Genomic DNA, 25,470 nt, shown 5'->3' on the forward strand with positions numbered 1-25,470 from the left:
TGCATATTAGAGCTCCCCTCTTTCTTCCCAATGGTGTTTTTGCCGTTCATTGCATTATGGAACAAACATTTGCACGTAGCCTACTGCCTTATGCGCATTGCTGCTCTTATAATGTGAAGAAATAATAGCTTATCAGCATGTTAAGCTAAACATTCTGATCTGTTGTATCAGACTCATTGCTTTTTAAAAAACGTATTTAGGTAACCTAGGCCTACTGATCGTATGAATATGGGCTCAATCATCCCACAACTGTCCCAGAGTCTGTTTGGAAAAGGCATGTTCTTTCTCGACAAGCTGAACGATAGAATAGGTCAACTTTTCTTCTGTGGGGTAGAGTAGACATAGGTTAGTGATTTTGCTGTTTGTTACTTGTCTTATTAGTTGAGGAAAAGGAAATGTGGACAGTTATTCTAACTTCAAAGTGCGCATCAGAATTCGGTACACCGTTGCGGTCCCTTCCATGTTCTGCAAATATGAACTACCATAATCTGAATGTGGTTTCTGTCATTCTGAGCACCGTGGGTGGACGACCCAATCAGGTTACGCACCCAATGCATGTGGTTCCGATACATTTCTCAAGTAAATTAAAATGCTGCCGGTCAAATGTTCAGAGCCACAAGTTCCTGGTTTGTGGCGTTACCTTTCTAGCTAATAGAGTATGTTGAGTTTACACTTTTCCAATTATAATGTGGGTAGGTCAAAATAATGAAAAACTATCCACTAAATCTATTAATTTTAAAATGTTGATCACTTCTCCTTGCCGTTATCATTCACCTGATGAAAAAACGTTTTTCTTAACATATGATGGGGGTCAATGGTTCACCGGTTTGCCTGTGAGGGGGTCCCTAGACAAGAAAAGGTTGAAGACCTCTTTATTAGCGGATGACTGATCTAGGACCAGTCACAGTGGCCATTAAGCTGTAATACAGTAGACATGCTATTAGTAGATGATATGCTATATGTGAGTGTGCACGTGTTCCTGTCTGCCTGCAACTGCGTGTAAGTGACTATGTACCTGGAGAGTACCGACAGGGTTCCCAGGTTAACTCGGTGTATGCCGTCCAGCAGCAGTAGCTTGCCCTCCTGGGCAGCAGTGACCAGGGGAGAGGGTCTCCACGCTGTGTCTCCATTAGCTAACGTGTAGCGCTGCTGTAACAGGTCCCTTGCTGTCATGTCCTATAAGCAGGTGACAAAGAGAGAGAGATGAGGTGTTGTAATCATTGCCACTGTCTCACAAACACACAGATCCTGACAACCTATAAGCCACATATTGTTTGTAACACACACACAATCTCTCTCTCTAAGAAAACATTTTCTTTCACACAGCGAGTTATGTGAGGAACGTGCTCCTGTGAAATACAGTACATTAACCCCTGGGACAGAGCCATGAGTGACCCATTACCGTGTGCCTGCTATGGAAGGTACAACTGCATGTGTGTGTGTAGTCTGAGAAAGACAGCCTTCTCTCTCAGTCAGTTATCAAGTCCATCAACGTGGAATAAAGCATGACAATCAGTCATTCAATCAAAACTCCATTATCGGACTGTTGAACATAATGCTTCCAGTTGTCTTTTGCCAAGAGGAAGATGTGGCATCTCAGTGATGCAGCTCTGGACAACTGAACCTCAGCCAAGGGGTTGTTTTCTCCAACACACAGACACAGACACAGACACAGACACAGACACACGCACACGCACACGCACACGCACACGCACACGCACACGCACACGCACACGCACACACACACACACACACACACACACACACACACACACACACACACACACACACACAGAGCCTCCAAATGAAGAGTTGGGAGGTACTGTATTCCTACCTGATAGAGCATTACAGGCTCAATGCTGTAACCCAGCATCTCAGCAAACTCTTTGGCAACCACTGACTTGCCACAACCCTGAAAATATTCAAGACTCGGTCAATGTTGTCCAAGTAGCAAAAGCAAACCAACACACATTAAACGTAACTAAGCATCTTAGACGGAGGTTAGCGTGCGCGTGTCAAATGAAACAATCTAATCCAATTATATTTGTCACGTAAAAAATAACAAGTAATAGAAGAGGTATAGTATGCATAGTAATAGCCTGATGTGGACACAATAGGATATACAGTATAGATAATGAATGTACTATGTCAAGAATGACGGTATTTACAAATATAAATTAGGTAGTGTCTTGGTCAAGCAGGTGAATAAATAGTATATAGCAGCAGTGTGTGTGTGTACCTTAGCCCCTATAAGGCACATGTCTTTGACTAGGTGTGACTGCACCATCTCAGCCAGGAGCTGGGCGTGGCTCGGGGTGCTGATGAATGCGGGGTTACTGTTGGGGGGGCGGGGTGCCTTGGTGCCTGCTGGGACCTGTAATCAGAGAGTATTACAGCTAATATTCTTATTGATGTCGCTGTTTACTTCGCTTTGGCAACACTGACCTTGTTATTCATGCCATTAAAGCATATTGAATTTCAGAGATACCGATATATATACACTGCTCAAAAAAATAAAAGGGAACACTTAAACAACACAATGTAACTTCAAGTCAATCACACTTCTGTGAAATCAAACTGTCCACTTAGGAAGCAACACTGATTGACAATAAATTTCACATGCTGTTGTGCAAATGGAATAGACAACAGGTTGAAATTATAGGCAATTAGCAAGACACCCCCAATAAAGGAGTGGTTTTGCAGGTGGTGGCCACAGACCACTTCTCAGTTCCTATGCTTCCTGGCTGATGTTTTGGTCACTTTTGAATGCTGGCGGTGTTTTCACTCTAGTGGTAGCATGAGACGGAGTCTACAACCCACACAAGTGGCTCAGGTAGTGCAGCTCATCCAGGATGGCAGATCAATGCGAGCTGTGGTAAGAAGGTTTGCTCTGTCTGTCAGCATAGTGTCCAGAGCATGGAGGCGCTACCAGGAGACAGGCCAGTACATCAGGAGACGTGGAGGAGGCCGTAGGAGGGCAACAACCCAGCAGCAGGACCGCTACCTCCACCTTTGTGCAAGGAGGAGCAGGAGGAGCACTGCCAGAGCCCTGCAAAATGACCTCCAGCAGGCCACAAATGTGCATGTGTCTGCCCAAACGGTCAGGACTCCATGAGGGTGGTATGAGGGCCCGACGTCCACAGGTGGGGGTTGTGCTTACAGCCCAACACCGTGCAGGACGTTTGGCATTTGCCAGAGAACACCAAGATTGGTAAATTCGCCACTGGCGCCTTGTGCTCTTCACAGATGAAAGCAGGTCCACACTGAGTCTCTGCCACACAGAGTCTGGAGACGCCGTGGAGAACGTTCTGCTGCCTGCAACATCCTCCAGCATGACCGGTTTGGCGGTGGGTCAGTCATGGTGTGAGGTGGCATTTCTTTGGGGGGCCGCACAGCCCTCCATGAGCTCGCCAGAGGTAGCCTGACTGTCATTAGGTACCGAGATGAGATCCTCAGACCCCTTCTGAGACCATATGCTGGTGCGGTTGGCCCTGGGTTCCTCCTAATGCAAGACAATGCTAGACCTCATGTGGCTGGAGTGTGTCAGCAGTTCCTGCAAGAGGAAGGCATTGATGCTATGGACTGGCCCGCCCGTTCCCCAGACCTGAATCCAATTGAGCACATCTGGGACATCATGTCTCGCTCCATCCACCAACGCCACGTTGCACCAGACTGTCCAGGAGTTGGCGGAAGCTTTAGTCCAGGTCTGGGAGGAGATCCCTCAGGAGACCATCCGCCACCTCATCAAGAGCATGCCCAGGCGTTGTAGGGAGGTCATACAGGCACGTGGAGGCCACACACACTACTGAGCCTCATTGTGACTTGTTTTAAGGACATTACATCAAAGTTGATTCAGCCTGTAGTGTGGTTTTCCAATTACATTTTGAGTGTGACTCCAAATCCAGACCTCCATGGGTTGATAAATTTGATTTCCGTTGATAATTTTTGTGTGATTTTGTTGTCAGCACATTCAACTATGTAAAGAAAAAATTATTTAATAAGAATATTTCATTCATTCAGATCTAGGATGTGTTATTTTAGTGTTCCCTAATTTTTTGAGCAGTGTATATATATATATACACAGTGCCTTGCGAAAGTATTCGGCCCCCTTGAACTTTGCGACCTTTTGCCACATTTCAGGCTTCAAACATAAAGATATAAGACTGTATTTTTTTGTGAAGAATCAACAACAAGTGGGACACAATCATGAAGTGGAACGACATTTATTGGACATTTCAAACTTTTTTAACAAATCAAAAACTGAGAAATTGGGCGTGCAAAATTATTCAGCCCCTTTACTTTCAGTGCAGCAAACTCTCCCCAGAAGTTCAGTGAGGATCTCTGAATGATCCAATGTTGACCTAAATGACTAATGATGATAAATACAATCCACCTGTGTGTAATCAAGTCTCCGTATAAATGCACCTGCACTGTGATGGTCTCAGAGGTCCGTCAAAAGCGCAGAGAGCATCATGAAGAACAAGGAACACACCAGGCAGGTCCGAGATACTGTTGTGAAGAAGTTTAAAGCCGGATTTGGATACAAAAAGATTTCCCAAGCTTTAAACATCCCAAGGAGCACTGTGCAAGCGATAATATTGAAATGGAAGGAGAATCAGACCACTGCAAATCTACCAAGACCTGGCCGTCCCTCTAAACTTTCAGCTCATACAAGGAGAAGACTGATCAGAGATGCAGCCAAGAGGCCCATGATCACTCTGGATGAACTGCAGAGATCTACAGCTGAGGTGGGAGACTCTGTCCATAGAGGTATATATTCAACAATCTTGAATATTGCACAAATCTGGCCTTTATGGAAGAGTGGCAAGAAGAAAGACATTTCTTAAAGATATCCATAAAAAGTGTCGTTTAAAGTTTGCCACAAGCCACATGGGAGACACACCAAACATGTGGAAGAAGGTGCTCTGGTCAGATGAAACCAAAATGGAACTTTTTGGCAACAATGCAAAACGTTATGTTTGGCGTAAAAGCAACACAGCTGAACACACCATCCCCACTGTCAAACATGGTGGTGGCAGCATCATGTTTTGGGCCTGCTTTTCTTCAGCAGGGAAAGGGAATATAAAATTGATGGGAAGATGGATGGAGCCAAATACAGGACCATTCTGGAAGAAAACCTGATGGAGTTTGCAAAAGACCTGAGACTGGGACGGAGATTTGTCTTCCAACAAGACAATGATCCAAAACATAAAGCAAAATCTACAATGGAATGGTTCAAAAATAAACATATCCAGGTGTTAGAATGGCCAAGTCAAAGTCCAGACCTGAATCCAATCGAGAATCTGTGGAAAGAACTGAAAACTGCTGTTCACAAATGCTCTCCATCCAACCTCACTGAGCTCGAGCTGTTTTGCAAGGAGGAATGGGAAAAAATTTCAGTCTCTCGATGTGCAAAACTGATAGAGACATACCCCAAGCGACTTACAGCGTTAATCGCAGCAAAAGGTGGCGCTACAAAGTATTAACTTAAGGGGGCTGAATAATTTTGCACGCCCAATTTTTCAGTTTTTGATTTGTTAAAAAAGTTTGAAATATCCAATAAATGTCGTTCCACTTCATGATTGTGTCCCACTTGTTGTTGATTCTTCACAAAAAAATACAGTTTTATATCTTTATGTTTGAAGCCTGAAATGTGGCAAAAGGTCGCAAAGTTCATGGGGGGCGAATACTTTCGCAAGGCACTGTATATATATATAATATATAATTTAGATGAAGATCAGATCAAATTTGATGACCAATTTATGCAGAAATTGAGGTGATTCCAAAGGGTTCACATTATTTCTTGCCACACACACACACACACACAGTGCATTCGGAAAGTATTCAAACACCTTGACTTTTTCCACATTTTGTTACACCTTATTCTAAAATTGATTAATTTGTCTTTCCCCTCAATAGGACCGAATGCACTGTATATATAGAGAGAGAAAGAGAAAAATAAAGAGAAAACGAGAGAGATGAATCCAGTAATGCTAAAGAAAACAGAGAGTTCATATTAACTAGAAAAACAACCAGATATCACCATTTTGTTACACATCAACACACACCATCTTTAATCCATATTACGTACTGCCCTTTCTCTCATAATCCGGCAGATATGGGGCCTCACAGAAGATCAAACACACACACTTCCAGGGTCCCACATGAGAGTTCAAACACACAACAAAAATGAGCTTTCAAAGAACTGCAGATAACGCCACCATTCTCACTGACCAGGCGACTTGGAACTGAGGACCAAAGCCATATACCGTCTAGTAGATGGCTGTGGACCCGAACATCTCTTTCAACTCTGGTATGTCATTCCTCCAAACCCCACACTGCCCCAGTAGTCAGCCTTCTCTACAGAATGGTTCACAATCACAAAGGGGTTGTGTTACCTGGAAGGTGATGTCCTTGTCTGTGATGCGGACTGTGACGTCAGCCTGGGCTCCAGGCTGGCCGGGCTGCTCTGTGTTCGCTGGCGCCACCTTCAGGACAGCACTGGAAGCCGGCTGCTGACACGCGTCCAGCAACTCAAACCTCTGGAGAGAGACGACAACAGTCAGCTGTGTGTGTGTGTGTGTGTAACTGTGCATGCCTGTCCGTGTGTGTTCTTACACTAAGAACCCCCTCCACGGCGGTGCAGCCCTCCTTCCCCAACATGGCTTGGTAGGGGTAGAGCCTCTGCACTAGCTGCTGGGACGACAGCATGGGAAAATGCTCCTGGAAGAACACAGGAACAGGGAAAGGGTTGGTTGGTTGGTTGGTTGAAACTGAATATACAGTATCACTCAAAAGTTTGGACACACCTACTCATTCGAGGGTTTTTCTTTATTTTTACTATTTTCTACATTGTATAATAATAATGAAGACATCAAAACTATGAAATAACACATATGGAATCAAGTGTTAAACAAATCAAAATATATGTTATATTTGGGGCCTCCTGGGTGGCGCAGTGGTCTAAGGCTCTGCATTGGGTTTCGAGCCCAGGCTCTGCCGCAGCCGGCCGCGACCGGTTGCTAGATGTAGGGTGTTTCCTCCGACACATCGGTGCGGCTGGCTTCCGGGTTGGATGTGCGTTGTGTCAAGAAGCAGTCCGTACGAGTCCGTATGGGAATTGCAGCGATGAGACAAGACAGTAGACACTACCAATTGGATACCACGAAATTGGGGAGAAAAAGGGGTAAAATAATAAAATAAATTTTAAAAATAAATAAATATATATATGTTATATTTGAGATTCTTCAAAGTAGCCACCCTTTGCATTGATGACAGCTTTGCGCACTCTTGGCATTCTCTCAACTAGCTTCATGAGGTAGTCACCTCAAATGCATTTCAATTAGCAGGTGTGCCTTGTTAAAAGTTAATTTGTGGATTTTTTTTCCTTCTTAATGCGTTTGAGCCAATCAATTGTGTTGTGAGAAAGTAGGGGTGTTATACAGAAGATAGCCCTATTTGGTAAAAGACCAACTCCATATTATGGAAAAAACTTTGAAAGTTTCTGCAAGTGCAGTCGCAAAAACCATCAAGCGCAATGATGAAACTGGCTCTCATGAGGTCCGCCACAGGAAAGGAAGACCCAGAGTTACCTCTGCTGCAGAGGATAAGTTAATTAGCGTTAACTGAAACTCAAATTGCAGCCCAAATAAATGCTTCACAGTTAAAGACAGACACATCAGACCTTCATGGTCGAATTGCTGCAAAGAAACCACTACTAAAGGACACCAATAATAAGAAGAGACTTGCTTGGGCCAAGAAACACAAGCAATGGATATTAAACTGGTGGAAATCTGTCCTTGGGTCTGATGAGATTTTTGGCTCCAACAGCTGTGTCTTTGTGAGACGCAGAGTAGATGAACGGATGATCTGCGCGTGTGTGGTTCCCAATGTGAAGCATGGAGGAGGAGGTGTGATGGTGCTTTGCTGGTGACAATGTCAGGGATTTATTTAGAATTCAAGGGACACTTAACCAGCATGGCTACCACAGCATTCTGCAGCGATACGCCATCCCATCTGGTTTGCGCTTAGTGGGACTATCATTTGTTTTTCAACACACCTCCAGGCCGTGTAAGGTCTATTTGACCAAGAAGGAGAGGGATGGAGTGCTGTATCAGATGACCTGGCCTCCACAATCACCCAGCCTCCACAATCACCCGACTTCAAACCATTTGAGATGGTTTGGATTAGTTGGACCGCAGAGTGAAGGAAAAGCAGCCAACAAGTGCTCAGCATATGGTGAAGCTGGTTGAGAGAACGCCAATAGCGTGCAAAGCTATCATCAAGGCTAAGGGTGGCTACTTTGAAGAATCTAAAATATTAAATATTTAAATATTTAAATAATTAAATATTTGTTTAACACTTTTTTGGTTACTACATGATTCCATATGTGTTATTTCATTGTTTTGATGTCTTCAGTATTATGTAGAAAATAGTAAAAAAATAAAGAAAAATCCTTGAATGAATAGGTGTGTCCAAACTTTTGACTGGTACTGTAAATTGCCTAAATAACTGATTGATAAGTTGGTTGACATATTGTCTAATTGATTGATTGTTTGGTGGGTGAATTGACTCTTAATAATGTGGAGGAGTAGACCCATACCAAGGATATCTGTCAAGCAGCTCTATGTCCTCACTCCCTTGTCCCTCACCTCTACATCCATTTCCCTCCAGACGTTTCTCAAAAGTACTGGAAGAGCAGGAGGGGGGTTGTCCCCAGAGAAGTCAGGCAGACCAAGGCTAGCCCTATACCCTCACTCCTCTCCTCCCCCCCCTTCATGCTTCGCTCATCCCTCCCTCCATCGGTCTTACCAGTACTGTGAGAGCAGGAGTCAGGTTGTCCCCAGAGAAGTCAGGCAGACCAAGGCTAGCCCAATACCCTCACTCCTCTCCTCCCCCTCCTTCATGCTTTGCTCATCCCTCCCTCCCTCCATCGGTCTTACCAGTACTGTTAGAGCAGGAGGCAGGTTGTCCACAGGGAAATCAGGCAGACCCAGGTTGGATGACTCCTGGGAACAGAGAGTGGTGGCAAACGACAGCAGCTGGGACACCCTGAGATACAAAGAGACAACACAGCACACGTATTAGGCTATTACTAAATTATAACTCTGTTCAAAGTTGTACAGCATTAGTGTGTGTGTCTTTACCTCTCGGCAGGCACATTTGGTCCAACAACGTACAGGATTTCCAACTGATCCTGAGAGAGAAGAAATAGGAAGTAATCAGACACGACACTGGTGCTTCCAAAGTGTTTCTCCTTCTTACCCACATCTGTAATTAATATAGCCCGCAGGATAGGCTAGTTGATCTGGGATCGTTGCTCTAACCTTGAAGGGTAGGTAGTAGATGTCTCTGGCTTGGAAGCGGGATCGGAGGGGCGGGTCCAAAGGGTTGCCTTTGTACCGGGGGACAGGAAGTCCTAGGGCGATGACCCGGAAGTCCTCGCTCACACGCACAATCTGCCACGCATCCAGCTCCTCTTTGGTGTGCTCCTGCAGGGGACAGGGTTAAATCGACTGCCCTTGTACGCTGGGGCAGCACACGTTGCTCAATACGCCCACACACAGCTGACACACACACACACAGGTCTCACCGTCAGTAGTTTGTCGTAGCGCTGGTAGGACATGAGGAAGCGTCCGTCCTCCAGCTGCATCTCTCGGTTCTCCAACAGGTTGTTCAGAACCGGGAGAACGTTCCTCTCCGCTTTCTCCAGCCCCTCTAGAACCAGGATCCTGCCCTCTGTCGCCGCCCGCACCGCACACTGCAATACAACTTTAGTTATACAATACACATAAACTACACACTGTAAAACGACGCAAATTACCTGTGATGAACTGATTGGTTTTATTGGTTGATCGATTGACTGCTTTGTTGATGAGTTGATTGACACACATCAGGCTAACAGGACTATTCCCTGAATCCCTGTGTATCTGCAAGCACTACTACCTCTGCTTGTCCTTCCCAACCCATGTTCCAATATCGACATTACTACGTAAAAGTTTACCCTTATCTTTATAGTCAAACTGCCCCCGCTTCGTTGAACAACACAGACCTACCATAATGCTTTCCTAAGAAAGTCCTTCTGGGTCAAAACAGTCTGGCTATTTTAACACAGGCTATATTCTACCCTAACCAGACGTGTGATAGGTCTATTGTGTTAAGAAGATAAAACTGTGTGAGTGTGTGTGTGTGTGTGTGTGTGTGTGTGTGTAGGCAAATCAAACAGCTCTGACGTCAAAGGCAAGAAACTTTAGCCATCTGGGCCGACCACAGAGCGATGTTGCCATATAATTAGGTTTACATGTAAATACACGGCCCGGGTCTCTGGGAAGAGCAACCATAAAAACTATAGCTGGAACCAGATGACTATATATAAACCATTGGTCCATTTTCAGCCCAGAGGACACTGTAATCAGATAATTGGTAGAAATGTGGAGTGACGCAGGATGGCGAGAGGACGCAAAACCATAAGCAGGCCTTGTGTGTGTGCGTGTGTGTGTGTGTTGTGTGTGTGTTGTGCTGGGTTTGGATACAGAAGAGGACGACATGGTTGGAAGAGAAAGAAAAACATCCCTCAAAATAGTTTCTCTGGCTTTTTATAATAAGAACCCCACAGAGCAATGGGACTGTTGCCTTAAGTTGGACATGGCCTGGAAGCTGGAGAAAAGACGCAAGAGAACTGGCTAGCTAGTAGCTGGAGTTGACTTGATGTATGATGTAACTGCCCAAATAAAGGAAACTCCGTAATAAAATGTCTTAACAGGGTGTTGGGCCACCTTGAGCCAGAACAGCTTCAACGTACCGGGACATATATTCTACTAGTGTCTGGAACTCTATTGGAGGGTTGCAACACCATTCTTCCACAAGATATTCCATAATTTGGTGTTTTGTTGATGGTGGTGGAAACCACTGTCTCAGGCACCGCTCCAGAATCTCCCATAAGTGTTTCATTGGTTTGAGATCTGGTGACTGAGACAGCCATGGCATATGGTTTACTTCATTTTCATGCTCATCAAAACATTCAGTAACCACTTATACCTTGTGGATGGGGACATTTTCATCCTATGTGAGTATAGCCATGGTAGACAAAATAATGGCTTGCCCAGCATTTTTATACATGACCCTAAGCATGATGGGATGTTAAATGCTTAATTAACTCAGGAACCACACCTGTGTGGAAGCACCTGCTTTCAATACACTTTGTATCCCTCATTTACTAAGTGTTTCCATTATTTTGGCAGTTACCTGTAGATCTGGGGGTTAGGCTATGTCACAGGAAGCAGGAACAAAAAGTTCCTTGATTCTTAGAGAAAGTCTTACTTGAAACTGAAATGGTACGGTAGCACTCAATATTCTCAATAACCCATAATCGACTCCAGCCACTCCGTTCCTGTTGTCATGCCATAGAATAAGCTAAAGCACAAGGCTAGGGCATTCATTGGTCCAACTAGGTCATTATTGAAGGTGAGATTCCAATCACTGTAATGACGTCTATTTGCAGATTGACTAGCCTCCTGGGTTGGAGGATGTTTAATATAATTAGAGTTGGACCTGATTTCAAAGGATCAAAAAGGGATTTTTTTTGGATCAAAAAGGGACTTAGGTGGTTGGCATGGCAGGGGGTGAGGTATGTGGCGTAGCTGAATTTTAGAGAACATTTGAGCGGCCCCCATCTAGGTGGTGTAGAGAAATGTTTGCAATTTTAAGCCAATTTCCTGCAATTCCACATTTCCAAAAATGTCCCAATTTCAATTACGATCTTGTCTCATCACTGCAATTCCCCAACGGGCTCGGGAGAGGTGAAAGTGGAGTCACGCGTCTTGCGAAACATGACCCGCCTAACCACGCTCCTTAACACCCGCCAGCCGCACCAATGTGTCAGAGGAAACACCGTTCAACTGGATACCGTGAACAGCCTGCAGGCACCCGGCCCTCCACAAGAACTTGCTAGGACGTGATGAGACAAGTAAAGACCCCCCTGGCTGAACCCTCCCCTAACCCGAACGACGCTGGGCCAATTGTGCACCGTCCAATGGGACACCCGTCAACGGCTGGTTGTGGCACAGCCCAGGAATGAACCGGGGTCTGTAGTAACGCCTTAGACCGCTGCGCCACTCGGGAGGGCCTCTTCCACACATTTCTCAATTAGATTTTTTTGCAGTTTTAAAACAAATTTCCTGCGATTCGACATATTCTGCCATGGAGCTAAGATAAAATATTGCCGTTTTAAAGCTATTATCCTGCAATACGCATTTTGTCATGACTAATGCTGTGTTATTTTGCTCAACCATAATAAAATCCATACTGCTAAATTCATTGTTTTTGGAATTTTCAATTCTCCTTGACTGTCTAGCTTTAATTTTGGTGATTGTTAGTTCTCAAAGATTATATTATAAAAAATATATATTAGTCCATTATCTTTTCTACATACTTTATATCTTAAAGCATTTTTATGCCGGAAATATATTTTAAAAAATAACACTAAGAAAACACCAACTGGGCTTAGGTGGCCCAATAAAATGCTTAGGCGGCCCGCCCAAGGATTTCAATGGCAGAAGAATCTCTGGGGACAGTGATTATTTCCAGCCCTGGATCTATATTAGATGCTGACTACAAGGATGTTGAATTGGAGGAGTCTATTAGTGAGAGAAGAGAGGCAAGAAGAGAGGGGAGAGCAGATGGGTTGACACACAAAGCCTGAATATAGGTCTCCAAATGAGCGCAAGGCCCACAGGAATACACTGATGCTCTTATCAACACACCCTTCTGCTAGTACCCAATCCTGACAGAAAACCAGTTTCATGCATCCCGATCCACACACACACACGAACAAATCTAGCCAAAACAGCCATTGCTGAAGTAAATGACAAATTTGTGAATAATGTTGACACCAATTAGCTCAATCCATAATGGTGCAGCTATTCAGCACCTGTTGCCATGGGAACAATGGAAACCTGTTTTCTCTTTGATGGGATGGATGGTGGCCAGCGGGGAAGAGGGGGAGGAGAGGAGGTGAAAACACTAATCCTGGTTGCTTTGTTTTCATTGGAAGAAGAAGAAGAGGAGGAGGAGGAAGAGGAGGAGGAGGAGGAGGAGGAGGAGAGGAGTAGGCCACAAAAGCAACATTGCTCTGCCTCTTCCTGCAGCAATTTGATCCTTGCAGCAAATTATACATTTGACATATTGTCTAGTTGAATAAAGTAGGCCGCAAAAATGAATTATTGCAGAATGGGTGATGTTTTCCCTGATTGAATGGCCCTCGGATCAATCATTGAGGGTCTATCATCTGAACCCCAGGGAGAGGATGATCCGAGGGCTTCCCTCTGGGGGAATCACTGCAGTTTATTAACACCCTGTCTCCATGGTGACCCAGCTGACTGTTTCTAGGCAGAGTAGAGACCAGTGGATGAGTGTCTACAGGGCTTGACATTAACATTTTGATTGTCACTTGTCCCCCCCAAAAGAAGGTCTGTAACACAAATGGGCCAAAAAGATAACTGAAAATGGTTTTGTATGATGCAAGGAACCACTTTACAAAATAAAATGTATTATTATCATTCAAATGTAGGTGACCCTCTTTCTATTGGCATTTTTGCATATTCAAGCCGGTCTCAAAATACAACACTGCCCCTTTAATCCTCTCCTGGAGGCTGGTTGGCCACCCATCATATCCTACAAAACATCACAATTACAACATTTCTTTATAAAATAATTCCTCATTCAATATATCAGGGATCAAAAGGCTAAAGTAGGCTACTTCAAAGCAAGATAACTAACTAAGATATGAATCCCAGCTTTCCAAAGGTCAGATTGATTTCTCAGCTCCCAATATTAAGCGCTGGAGAGATGGTTTTACAACTGAAGTAGGCCTATGTAGCATTGGTTTAATAAGGCACCTGTTCATCAACTGCGCCTCGGCAGGGGCAATTGTCTGGGGCCAAGTTAACCTTCCCTTTCATGTAAGAAAGTCATGACCATCATGCTTTTAGTGAAAGAGGATCATTTTGTACATGTTTATTTTTTATTTTATCAAGTTAAGAACAAATTCTTATTTTCAATGACGGCCCAGGAACAGTGGGTTAACTGCCCTGTTCAGGGGCAGAACGACAGATTTGTACCTTGTCAGCTCGGGGATTTGAACTTGCAACCTTCCGGTTACTAGTCCAACGCTCTAACCACTAGGCTACCCTGCCGTGAGTCACCTTGCTAATCATTTATAATAAAAATAATCAGGATGTTGTGTCAAATGGGGTAAATGGAGATGGAGGAACACCATGCTGTTTTTGACCCATTTCTGGATGTGGAAATTATATTTTAGATGGTGTCAGCATAATTTTATTTTCATGAATTTTGGAGTAGAATGTCCTTTTAAAAAGTCACCAGAATTGAGCTTCTGTCCTTCTACATAAAAATTCTCACGGGAAGGATCATTTTTATGTAGAAGGACAGAAGCTCAATTCTGGTGACTTTTTAAAAGGACATTCTACTCCAAAATTCATGAAAATAAAATTATGCTGACACCATCTAAAATATAATTTCCACATCCAGAAATGGGTCAAAAACAGCATGGTGTTCCTCCATCTCCATTTACCCCATTTGACACAACATCCTGATTATTTTTATTATAAATGATTATTTTATTATAAATATGAATATATAAATTATTATTATTCCCTAGAATTTTTGCATAGATATGTTTTACATTTACTAAAAACTCAAAGGTTTTTTACTTGTCCCGGACAAGTGTTAATGTCGAGCCCTGAAGTCTATATGCATCCTCTTATCCATCTCATTGAACCATCATCTTATTTGGGTCAGGTTGAGAGATACAATTCCATCCATGTTTTTTAAATAATAAGGGACATGCATTGGTTTGCCAAAAAATATATCATTTGAACTGGGCAAATTTCAGGTCTGCTGAGCGCAAACATGAACGTTGCGCGTTTACTGTGAACACTGAGGCTGTACCCGCTTTAAGTTACAGTAGCCTACTTGATCATAATGTAGGCCTACTAGAGTGGCCTACCATCAAAAACAATGGAGAAAATGCCATCCATAACCTTTTACGACCGCTCATGCTGTAAACACAGTGCAGTTTTAAGTGAATGGCACAGATCCATATATGGCAATAGTCTATTTGCAAATAGGCCCACTGCAGCTCTGATTGGTTATGCCGTGCGGGTCTGTGTAGAGTATGGGCTGAGTCGAGCCTATCATTGCAATAGAATCCTACTCTGGTGCGTTCTGCCGACAACAAAAATTCTTGCATAGCTAGTTTTGCATACTAAGTGTTGCATAGTTTGTTCTGTTTCAGTATGTTGCATTGAAAGTGGCTAATACTGCGTTGATTCAATCACAGTTCCCACAGAAAGGGAAACGTTGATAGTGTTAACTAAGTGGAAAAACTCTAGAAAGTTGAAGTTCAATCTCATGTTTCTCTGAGCGGGCTGATATTTCTTCAGCGTGGCAGTCCTGGGGAGCTACACGCCTGCGCACAGCTTAGCGGGAACATTGGTGACAAGTCAGTAATAACATGTCCGCATAAATTCTATCCAATCTTTATGAAATATTAAGTTATTTTTAAATGTTGAGGAATGTTACCTGGCAAAATCATTGATACTGCTTTCAGATGTATGAGCTAGCTAGCTCACCAGCTCACAGAATGGACTGTGTCCTGGTGGATCTCACTGATCATTAGATGGTTAGTGTAGAATAGGGATGGAGGGAAAATCGAAACAGTAGAGTATCGCAATATTATATTGATTCTATGACTACTGTACAAGTATCGATTCTCTAAAAAGGCAGTTATTAAGGTTGGCTAGCGCTAGTCGGCTGTACCTGCACCAAAACGTTGGTATTTCTCCTCCTATAGTTTGGCCTCAAACTTCCTTTTAAAATGGCGAGCGAACATGTTTTCAGCACTTTTATTTCAATGACTGATCAAAACGTTTTTATTTTGGCTCTCTTTCGACCCTCTGCAGCAGACATAGTGAGCAATATGTTTGGAACATCGAATCACTATAAAATAGCAGTATCGAATCGCAATACATATACAACTGTGATAAATCGTGATACATATAGAATTGCAATACATATCGTATAGGCACCTAAGCATCATGATATAGTATTGTGTGGTCCCTGGCAATTCCCAGCCCAAGTGTAGAACCAAGCCACAAATAAACCAACCAGGAAAAGGGTCTTTATATTGACAGCAGCTTATCTAACCAGTGCTGCTGGAGAGTGGAGCTTTGATCATTGAGGTGCTCTCATCGGAAACCAACAAATGAGTGCCGTTTTTAACAAGAAAGCGTATAACCATCAGCATGTAGCTGCAATGACAAAAGACTAAATGTCTTAATGTTCACACCACTGACATATCTGACCAAAGTTTTAAAACACCTTTTCAGAACTTCACATTGATAGCTATATAGTGCATACAGATAGATTGACGGACGGATGGGCTGACGGACATATGAACGGTACTCACCTGGTCTATGTAAAAGGCTGTTCCAGATCGTATCTCTCTTCTTTGTTTGAGATCTGTCTCTGTAGTGTCTCTGGACAGAGCTACATACTCCACCTCCCTCTTAGTCAGCTCCTAACCAATCAGGGAAGTCAACACAACACTTTAGAACACTTCCTAATACTAGAGTACTCCATAACACTTTAAAAACACTCAATAATGATGTACAGTGTATACTTGCACTAATAGTAATTAGTTATCACATAGCTTTTGATAGTTTATTGTATGGTAATAGTAACTAATATTACTAGTAATAGTAACTATGGCGCTATGCTACTGTTGAACATAGGTTTTGGAAATTCACTAAGGTTTGGCAACTCCTGTAATACAGCACCACTCCCTAGATAGGCTTCAGCATGGATAAAGAGCGGCACGTCCACACTCATCACATACGCTGCTGCTACTGTCTATTATCTATCCTGTTGCCTAGTCAGTTTACCCCTACCTACAGTTGAAGTCAGAAGTTGACATACACCTTAGCCAAATACATTTAAACTCAGTTTTTCACAATTCCTGACATTTAATCCAAGTAAAAATGTCCTGTCTTAGGTCAGTTAGGATCATCACTTTATTTTAAGAATGTGAAATGTCAGAATAATGGTAGAGAAAATGATTTATTTCAGCTTTTATTTCTTTCATCACATTCCCAGTGGGTCATACGTTTACATTCACTCAATTAGTATTTGGTAGCATTGCCTATAAATTGTTTAACTTGGGTCAAACGTTTTGAGTAGCCTTTCACAAGCTTCCCACAATAAGTTGGGTGAATTTTGGCCCATTCCTCCTGACAGAGATGGTGTAACTGAGTCAGGTTTGTAGGCCTCCTTGCACGCACATGCTTTTTTCAGTTCTGCCCACACATTTTCTATGGGATTGATGTCAGGGCTTTGTGATGGCCACTCCAATACCTTGACTTTGTTGTCCTTAAGCCATTTTGCCACAACTTTGGAAGTATGCTTGGGGTCATTGTCTATTCGGAAGACCCATTTGCGACCAAGCTTTAACTTCCTGACTGATGTCTTTGAGATGTTGCTTCAATATATCCACATAATTTTCCTTCCTCATGATGCCATCTATTTTGTGAAGTGCACCAATCACTCCTGCAGCAAAGCACCCCCACAACATGATCCTGCCACCCCCGTGCTTCACGGTTGGGATGGTGTTCTTCGGCTTGCAAGCCTCCCCTTTTTTCCTCCAAACATAACGATGGTCATTATGGCCAAACAGTTCTATTTTTGTTTCATCAGACCAGAAGACATTTCTCCAAAAAGTGTGATCTTTGTCCCCATGTGCAGTTGCAAACTGTAGTCTGGCTTTTTATGGCGGTTTTGGAGCAGTGGCTTCTTCCTTGCTGAGCGGCCTTTCAGGTTATGTCGATATAGGACTCGTTTTACTGTGGAAATTGATACTTTTGTACCCGTTTCCTCCAGCATCTTCACAAGGTGCTTTACCATAATCTTCTTCATTCCTTTACACTTGTGTGTATAAGGCACTTGTTGTGAAATTGTTCGATTACTTGTTAGATATTACTGCGTTGTCGGAACTAGAAGCACATGCATTTCGCTACACTCGCATCTGCTAACCATGTGTATGTGACCAATACATATGATTTGAAGGTCCTTTGCTGTTGTTCTGGGATTGATTTGCACTTTTCAAACCAAAGTACATTCATTTCTAGGAGACAGAATGCATCTCCTTCCTGAGCGGTATGATGGCTGCGTGGTCCCATGGTGTTTATACTTGCGTACTATTGTATGTACAGATGAACATGGTACCTTCAGGCGTTTGGAAATTGCTCCCAAGGATGAACCAGACTTGTGGAGGTCTCAAAAAAAAATTCTGAGGTCTTGGCTGATTTGTTTTTATTTTCCCATGATGTCAAGCAAAGGGGCAATGTGTTTGGTGGTAGGCCTTGAAATACATCCACAGGTACACCTCCAATTGACTCAAATTATGTCAATTAGCCAATCAGAAGCTTCTAAAGCCATGACATCATTTTCTGGAATTTTCCAAGCTGTTTAAAGGCACAGTCAACTTCTGACGCACTGGAATTATGATACAGTGAATTATAAGTGAAATAATCTGACTGTAAACAATGTTGGAAAAAATTACTTGTATCATGGACAAAGTATATGTCCTAACCGACTTGCCAAAACTATAGTTTGTTAACAAGAAATTTGTGGAGTGGTTGAAAAACTAGTTTTAATGACTCCAACCTAAGTGTATGTAAACTTCCGACTTCAACTGTATATGTACATATCTAACTCAATGTCCTCGTAACCCTGCACATCGACTCACTATCATTGCTCATTGTGTAATAAGTGTTACAATAAATTTTTCTATTATTATATGTCTTATTGTATTCTGCATTTTTGGGAAGGCACCGTAAGCACTGTTATTCTACACATGTTGCTTATGAAGCATGTGACAATTAAAATTTAATTCCTCAGTGGACTAGTAGAGTGAGTGTGTGTGTTTGTTTTCACCAGGTACTTCATGGCGATGGATCGTCGTAGGGGTCCAGGGGGTCCGATGAGGAACACATCCTGACCCAACAGATCCTTCTGCATGATCCAACGCAGGTGCTGGACCACAGTCTGGGGCAGGGTCTCTGACACTAAAAACACAAGGAAGGACATGCAAACACAAACTCACTGTCTCATTCATTATCTCGCTCATACACAACACACAGACAGAAATACATTGCATTGAAGGTAGAGCATATCACTGGTGCTACATACTGTGATTGATGGGCACTAGCTCTGGGTTCCTGGGTGTTTTGAGCTGGTAGGAGATCTCCCCTATCTTCACTGTGTCACCTGACACACAGAAGAAAAAAGATTGTGTACAATACAGTGATTGATGCCACACACAAAACTAATACAACGTTTGCAGGAACAAATGCCACATAAGTAAAAACCAATAGGAGTAGGCCTAACGTTAACTAGGGATGATTTGTTTCGGGAAATGTACCATGTTATGTGAGTGTGACAGTGTAATCTGATAGCTTGGATTACAGTAGTTGTAAAACTCTTAGCTAGCTAACTACCAGCAACATACGAAATGTAGGTGACAGGTGACAGCTAGCTAACAATCTAGTTACTTCCATGGTGTGGCTAGCTAGCTAACTTGCTAGCCTGTTACATCAGCCCACTTTAAATATACATGTAAAGACGACAAAAGTGGGGTTTTAGGCTCAAAAACAATAGTTGAACACTATGATAATAGCCTGTAGTGTTACTATTAACGTTAGCTAGGGTCAGTCACCTGCCGATGTATTGAGGAGTTTGACCTCATGAGTATTCCACGTCCAGCCGCCTTTGCCCAGGACAGGACCTAAAATATTCCGCATTCTCCTCGCAGCCACAGCCGCAGCCGTGCCTTTGCACAGGATCTGCGAATGCATGGTGAATTACAGAAGTTATCGAAGTGAGAATCCAAAAATACAAGACCGTTTTGACTGTTATTTAGCAGTTAACTACGTTCCCTCATGCTGGTTTCATAATGTAGCTACGCCGACAACCTTTCAATTGGCGGAAGATAATAAATGATGAACAAAATGTGTCCGTGAGAAATGTCTTCCGTAGTGGAATCACATCTACCACTTCAACTACCTAGTTCCTAATTCCACAGTAAACTAGTATCTACGCCTATTAGCAAGTATTAGCATGTAATTAACGTGGACTGTAAGTAAAAGCACAGATAGGGAAACAATCGTAATAGTGTAAGAAATTGTGTAAAAAGAAAGAGACCTAGGGCCTAAGGTGAAGGAAAGAGTGGTGCCACCAGGAATTATAGTGCGTATGGCCCAATACATCACTGGGGCCAAGCTTCCTGACATTCAGGACGTATATACTAGGCGGTGTCAGAGGAAGACCTAAAAAATGGTCACCCAAGTCATAGATTGTTCTCTCTGCTACTGAACGGCAAGAGGTACCGGAGCGCCAAGTCTAGGTCCAAAAGGCTCCTTAACAGCTTCTACCCCCAAGCTATGAGGCTGCTGAACAACTAAACAAATCAAATGGCCACCCGGACTATTTACAAATGCCTCCCCTTGTTTTTGCAATGCTGTTACTCGCTGTTTATTATCTATGCATAGTCACTTTACCCCTATGTACAAATGACCTCAAGTAACCTGTACTCCCTGTTTATAGCCTCGTTATTGTCATGTAATTTTATTGTGTTACTTTTATTTAGTTTTTTACTTTAGTTTATTTAGTAAATATTTTCTTAACTCTATTTCTTGAACTGCATTGTTGGTTAAGGGCTTGTAAGTAAGCATTTCACACTACACCTGTTGTATTCGGCGCAAGTGACAAGTACAATTTGATTTGATTTGATACAAGTTTGGGTTGCTTTTATTTTCTCTTCGAGCTCCAGTGAGAAACAGGGCGAAAAGGTTTGCAGGAACATTGTACAATAAATATGAATCGTAAAATAAGTTGAAACATAAAATAAAGATGACTTCAAATAACTGCAGAACTTTAGGGCCTATGCCCAGATAGGCAAACGTACTACAAGATGAACTCAACAAAATAATTGACCTGTAGCTTGCCTTGGCCTTGGGCACACTTCTCTAGCACTACATCACACACACAAATCTTACACATGGTAGAGGACAGAGAGGTGATTAGCTTCACCTTAGCTTCACCTTGAACCTGGAAGATTGCAAGAGATGGTGAGTCTGGAAATTGATAGACATTTTCAACATTCATATTATTGTAGTATAATGCATTATAAAAAATGTTCAGTAAACCATAATTCAATTTCAAATAGGCTGAGCGTTAAATGTAATCTAAACTGAAAATATACATTGAACACTCACCCAGTTCTTGGACATCCTGCTATTCGACACTCGCAACTCCTGCCATGGAGACAACATGATGCAAGTTTAAGAAAACAAACATACAAGTACAGGTATATCATGTGGCAGGGCTTGCAGACTATTACAGACAGTGCTTTGAAAGGTTGGTAATGGCTCACATCAACACCATTATCCCAGAAACCCTAGACCCAATCTAATGTGCATACCGCCCAAAAAGATCCACAGATGATGCAAACTCTATTGCACTCCACACTGCCCTTTCCCACCTGGACAAAAGGAACACTTATGTGAGAATGCTATTCATTGACTACAGCTCAGCGTTCAACACCATAGGGCCCTCAAAGCTCATCACTAAGCTAAGGATCCTGGGACTAAACACCTCCCTCTGCAACTGGATACTGGACTTCCTGACGGGCCACCCCCAGGTGGTAAGGGTAGGTAGCAACACATCCGCCACGCGGATCCTCATCACTGGAGCTCCCCAGGGGTGCGTGCTCTGTCCCCATCTGTACTCCCTGTTCACCCACAACTGCATGGCCAGGCACGACTCCAACACCATCACTAAGTTTGCAGACGACACAGCCTTCGGAAAGTATTAAGACCCCTTGATTTTACCACATTTTGTTACATTACAGCCTTATTCTAAAAATGATTACATTTTTAAAAATCTTTCGCAATCTCCACACAATACCCCATAATGACAATGTGAAAACAGGTTTTTAGATTTTTTTGCAAATGTATAAAAAAAAAAACAGAAATACCTTATTTACATAAGTATTCAGACCCTTTGCTATGAGACTCGAAATTGAGCTCAGGTGCATCCTGTTTCCATTGATCATCCTTGAGATGTTTCTACAACTAGATTGGAGTCCACCTGTGGAAAATTCAATTGATTGGACATGATTTGGAAAGGCACACACCTGATTCATGGCAATAAATGTCAACGTACATCTTGGTATGGGGCGGGAGAAAAAAATGACATTTAATGATAATTTCCAGGAATTCTACACCTTTTGCTAAATCACTTTGAAATGCTTTTCCAACAATTCAGAGTTAAAAAGCAAAAGCAATTTGCTAAATAAAAAAAGGAAATAGTAACAATAAAATAAAAATAACGAGGCTATATACAAGGAGTACCGGTACCGAGTCAATGTGAGGGATACAAGATAGTTGAGGTAATTGAGGTAATACTGTATGTACAAGTAGGTAGGGGTAAAAGTGACTGGGCAATCATGATAGATAAAAAACGGAGTAGTAGCAGCATATGTGAAGAGTATGAAAGATGTGTCAATGTGGATGTGTGTGTGTGTGTTTTATGTGTGAGCGTATGTAGTGTGTGTGTGTATGTGTGTGTTGGAGTGTCAGTGTAGTATATGTGAGTGTGTGAGTAGAGTCCAATGAGTGTGCATAGAGCCAGTGCAAGAAAGTCTGTGCTAAAAAAAGTGGTCAATGCAAATAGTCCAGAGAGCCATTTGATTAACTGTTCAGCAGTCTTCTGTTCAGGAGCCTTTTGGTCCCAGACTTGGCGCTCCGGTATCGCTTGCTGTGCGGTATCAGAGAGATCAGTTTGACTTGGGTTGCTGGAGTCTTTGACAATTTTTAGGGCCTTCCTCTGACACCGCCTGGTATAGAGGTCCTGGATGGCAGGGAGCTCGGCCCCATCGATGTACTGGGCCGTACGCATTACCCTCTGCAGCGACTTATGATTGGATGCCAGTCAGTTGCCATACCAACCAGTGATACAGCCAGTCAAGATGATCTCAATGGTGCAGCTGTAGACGTTTCTGAGGATCTGAGGACACATGCCAAGAAGTGGAGAGAAAATGTTGCAGTTTTAAAGCAAATTTCCTGCAATTCTATACATTTTGCCTTGATCTATTCCATGTTCATAAGATATCTGGGTGACAAAGAAAATCAGTGGAGACCCTCTGGAGGTCAGGGCCCCTGGGCACGTGCCCTTCGTGCCTGGTCAGTAGCCCTAATTCAGCCATGATTACTACAAGGTTTGGATAGCTGGCTAGACTAATTTACCAAGACATTTATAAATGTTAGCTGACATGGGTAATTGACTGTCAGGGATGGACATAACGAGGAAAACTGCTGATTCAGTACCAATTGCAATATTTGTGTTCTACTATTCTAACTCCCAAAAGTAAATTGAGGCCCCCTAAACTCAGTTTGTGTGTAGTCAATCTGCTTATAGGCAGAGGAGGCACTGTGTTAAAGCAATTTTTGCTTCTGAATTCGTATAGGCTGAGGGAAGATGGTCCACTTATTCATCAAGACATTTCTGTTTTGTAATTAATTGTTAGTCTATAATTTTTCAAAATTAATTAAATATCTAGACCTAGGCCTAAACATACCTTCAAATTAAATATTGTTATTTTGTCTTGTTTGTGACTATTGTGTACAAGTAAATATTGTCTGAATACATAAATTAATCCTGCTATGCTTCACACTAATTTCGTCTGTAGGCTATTACAAAATACAGAAAGAGTCAACATTCTTCTACCCTCTGTGAAAAATGCTTATATTTAACTACTGTGTATATCCATAATCATTCTATTCTTAATGGGCGAGAATGAAACGAACTCTGTCAAAATTGTTTAAGGCAGTGTCTTCGTTTTTATGGCGTCACCCCCCTCCTATTGAACCAGTGACGATGAAAAAGGCAGGGAGGATTGGGGAGGAGGTGCCCCGTTCTCCCTCGGTGATCCTCCGTGCCATATAAGGGTTTGACTTTATCACGTGGTTGACGAGGCTCAGCCCTTGAACCAGCGGCGAGGGAAGCGGCAGAGAAGATTTTAGAGGAGGTGGTAGAGTGGAGTAATAGGCAACACGGAATTATAGCCTAGGAGGCCTACCTGGTTCAGGACCTCAAACCATATATAGACGGTTTTACGCTAAACAGACAGCTGTATCCATTAATCTGCATATACTATTTCTAGACTGGTTTCCCGGAACGGACTGAGTGGGACTATGGAAGATGTATACCATTATACTCGTAGCCCTGCATGGGAAGAACTGGTCAGTAGCTTTTGCCAAATTATTTCTAGTGAAATAAAATAGTGTGGTCTTCTTAGTCTTGCCTTTTGTCTACGAGACTAAACACTGAAAGGGAAAAGACAGACGTTTTTCTCCCGTTTTAGAATAATTTCTAAGTAATTTCTTGTCACCATCCAGATCAGTCATTGTTTTTGGAGAACCGAATGCCTTTGCTTTTCTGAGAACTCAACCCCTATTGTCTTTTGCTGTGAAAACAATAGAACAGTCAGATTGATGTTTAACAAAGTTAGCCTATAGACAAACTAAACATGTATCTGATTATAGGCTCGTTGTCTTTGTCTGGAGTTGCTATTCAAGTGGTCAATGTTATGTTCAAACCTAATCCATGTAGCTACATTATAGACGACTGTTAAATCGGACACTTTTGTTGTCAATAGCCTATTCTATTTATTTGATGGTGTTTTTAGATCACATATTTTGTAAGACTGCGGCTTCTCCTGTGACATTATCGCAAAGTAGGCTATCAAGTGGCATTTAGCCTGAGCAATGGAATGGTTTCTCTACAATACAATATATCAATATATCATATATCAGCACAAGAATGTAACCCTTTACCCATAGGCTACATTTTCCGTTTCCAAAGTAGGAATAGGCTACCCCCCTGTGCTAATTTGTATCAGTTTTGTTTCATGAGTCGAAAGTGTTCTGACAATCTGTAGACCTATTATAACCGCGCAATATCAAATTGTTTATTATTATCCTATGCCTTTTTAGAATTAATAACATATCATTAGTCAAAATCTGGAAAATAGGCTATTGCTATATCATTTTATTTCCTGCCTATGGCTATAGCCCAAAAAGACATAGGCCTACAGTTAACATTGCCCATATAGTTTGCATGTTCAATTTGCTCATATTTTTTTGTGGGATTTTGAAATCCGTTACAGTTATACAGTTACAGTATGAGTTGGACTGCTTCTGTTGCGGCCACTAGGGTATTCCATGGCGATGTCCACCGGTTATTCCATGTCCACCGGTTGTTGGTTGCTGGTGCGTCTGTGTGTGAGGGAGGCAGCCTAGGCGGTCTCTAGCCTCAGTCTGGTCTGAGCATGTAAGA

The 25,470-nt window shown here is 42.5% G+C and overlaps 2 protein-coding genes across 21 annotated transcripts in view; one reads left to right on the forward strand and one right to left on the reverse strand.

The window, feature by feature from the left end:
* vwa8 (von Willebrand factor A domain containing 8) overlaps window positions 1–20,107 on the reverse strand; it is a 92,018-nt gene extending 71,911 nt beyond the window's left edge. The window contains exons 1-13 of the mRNA XM_036958712.2: window positions 19,790–20,107; window positions 19,264–19,341; window positions 19,009–19,139; window positions 16,487–16,597; window positions 9,593–9,760; window positions 9,327–9,491; window positions 9,147–9,196; window positions 8,943–9,051; window positions 6,619–6,723; window positions 6,399–6,542; window positions 2,240–2,374; window positions 1,835–1,912; window positions 1,016–1,176 (exon numbers count right to left, since the gene is read on the reverse strand). Of these exons, the coding sequence (XP_036814607.2) occupies window positions 1,016–1,176; window positions 1,835–1,912; window positions 2,240–2,374; window positions 6,399–6,542; window positions 6,619–6,723; window positions 8,943–9,051; window positions 9,147–9,196; window positions 9,327–9,491; window positions 9,593–9,760; window positions 16,487–16,597; window positions 19,009–19,139; window positions 19,264–19,341; window positions 19,790–19,928 (1,574 nt within the window). The 5' untranslated portion in view covers window positions 19,929–20,107. The remainder of the gene's footprint in view (window positions 1–1,015; window positions 1,177–1,834; window positions 1,913–2,239; window positions 2,375–6,398; window positions 6,543–6,618; window positions 6,724–8,942; window positions 9,052–9,146; window positions 9,197–9,326; window positions 9,492–9,592; window positions 9,761–16,486; window positions 16,598–19,008; window positions 19,140–19,263; window positions 19,342–19,789) is intronic.
* A 3,994-nt stretch (window positions 20,108–24,101) lies between these two features.
* The window catches only part of dgkh (diacylglycerol kinase, eta), an 87,680-nt gene continuing 86,311 nt past the window's right edge, over window positions 24,102–25,470 (forward strand). For 6 of the 20 annotated variants that reach the window (XM_090215507.1, XM_090215489.1, XM_090215490.1 and 3 more), the window contains exon 1: window positions 24,102–24,374. In XM_090215507.1, the coding sequence (XP_090071633.1) occupies window positions 24,327–24,374 (48 nt within the window). In that variant the 5' untranslated portion in view covers window positions 24,102–24,326. Of the gene's footprint in view, window positions 24,375–25,350 lie in introns of those variants that run through there. The other 14 variants (XM_090215487.1, XM_090215494.1, XM_090215495.1 and 11 more) reach the window with 7 other exon arrangements.

The sequence above is a fragment of the Oncorhynchus mykiss genome, chromosome 22 (genome assembly GCF_057628025.1).
Source record: "Oncorhynchus mykiss isolate SJ-2025 chromosome 22, ASM5762802v1, whole genome shotgun sequence".
NCBI lineage: Eukaryota > Metazoa > Chordata > Actinopteri > Salmoniformes > Salmonidae > Oncorhynchus > Oncorhynchus mykiss.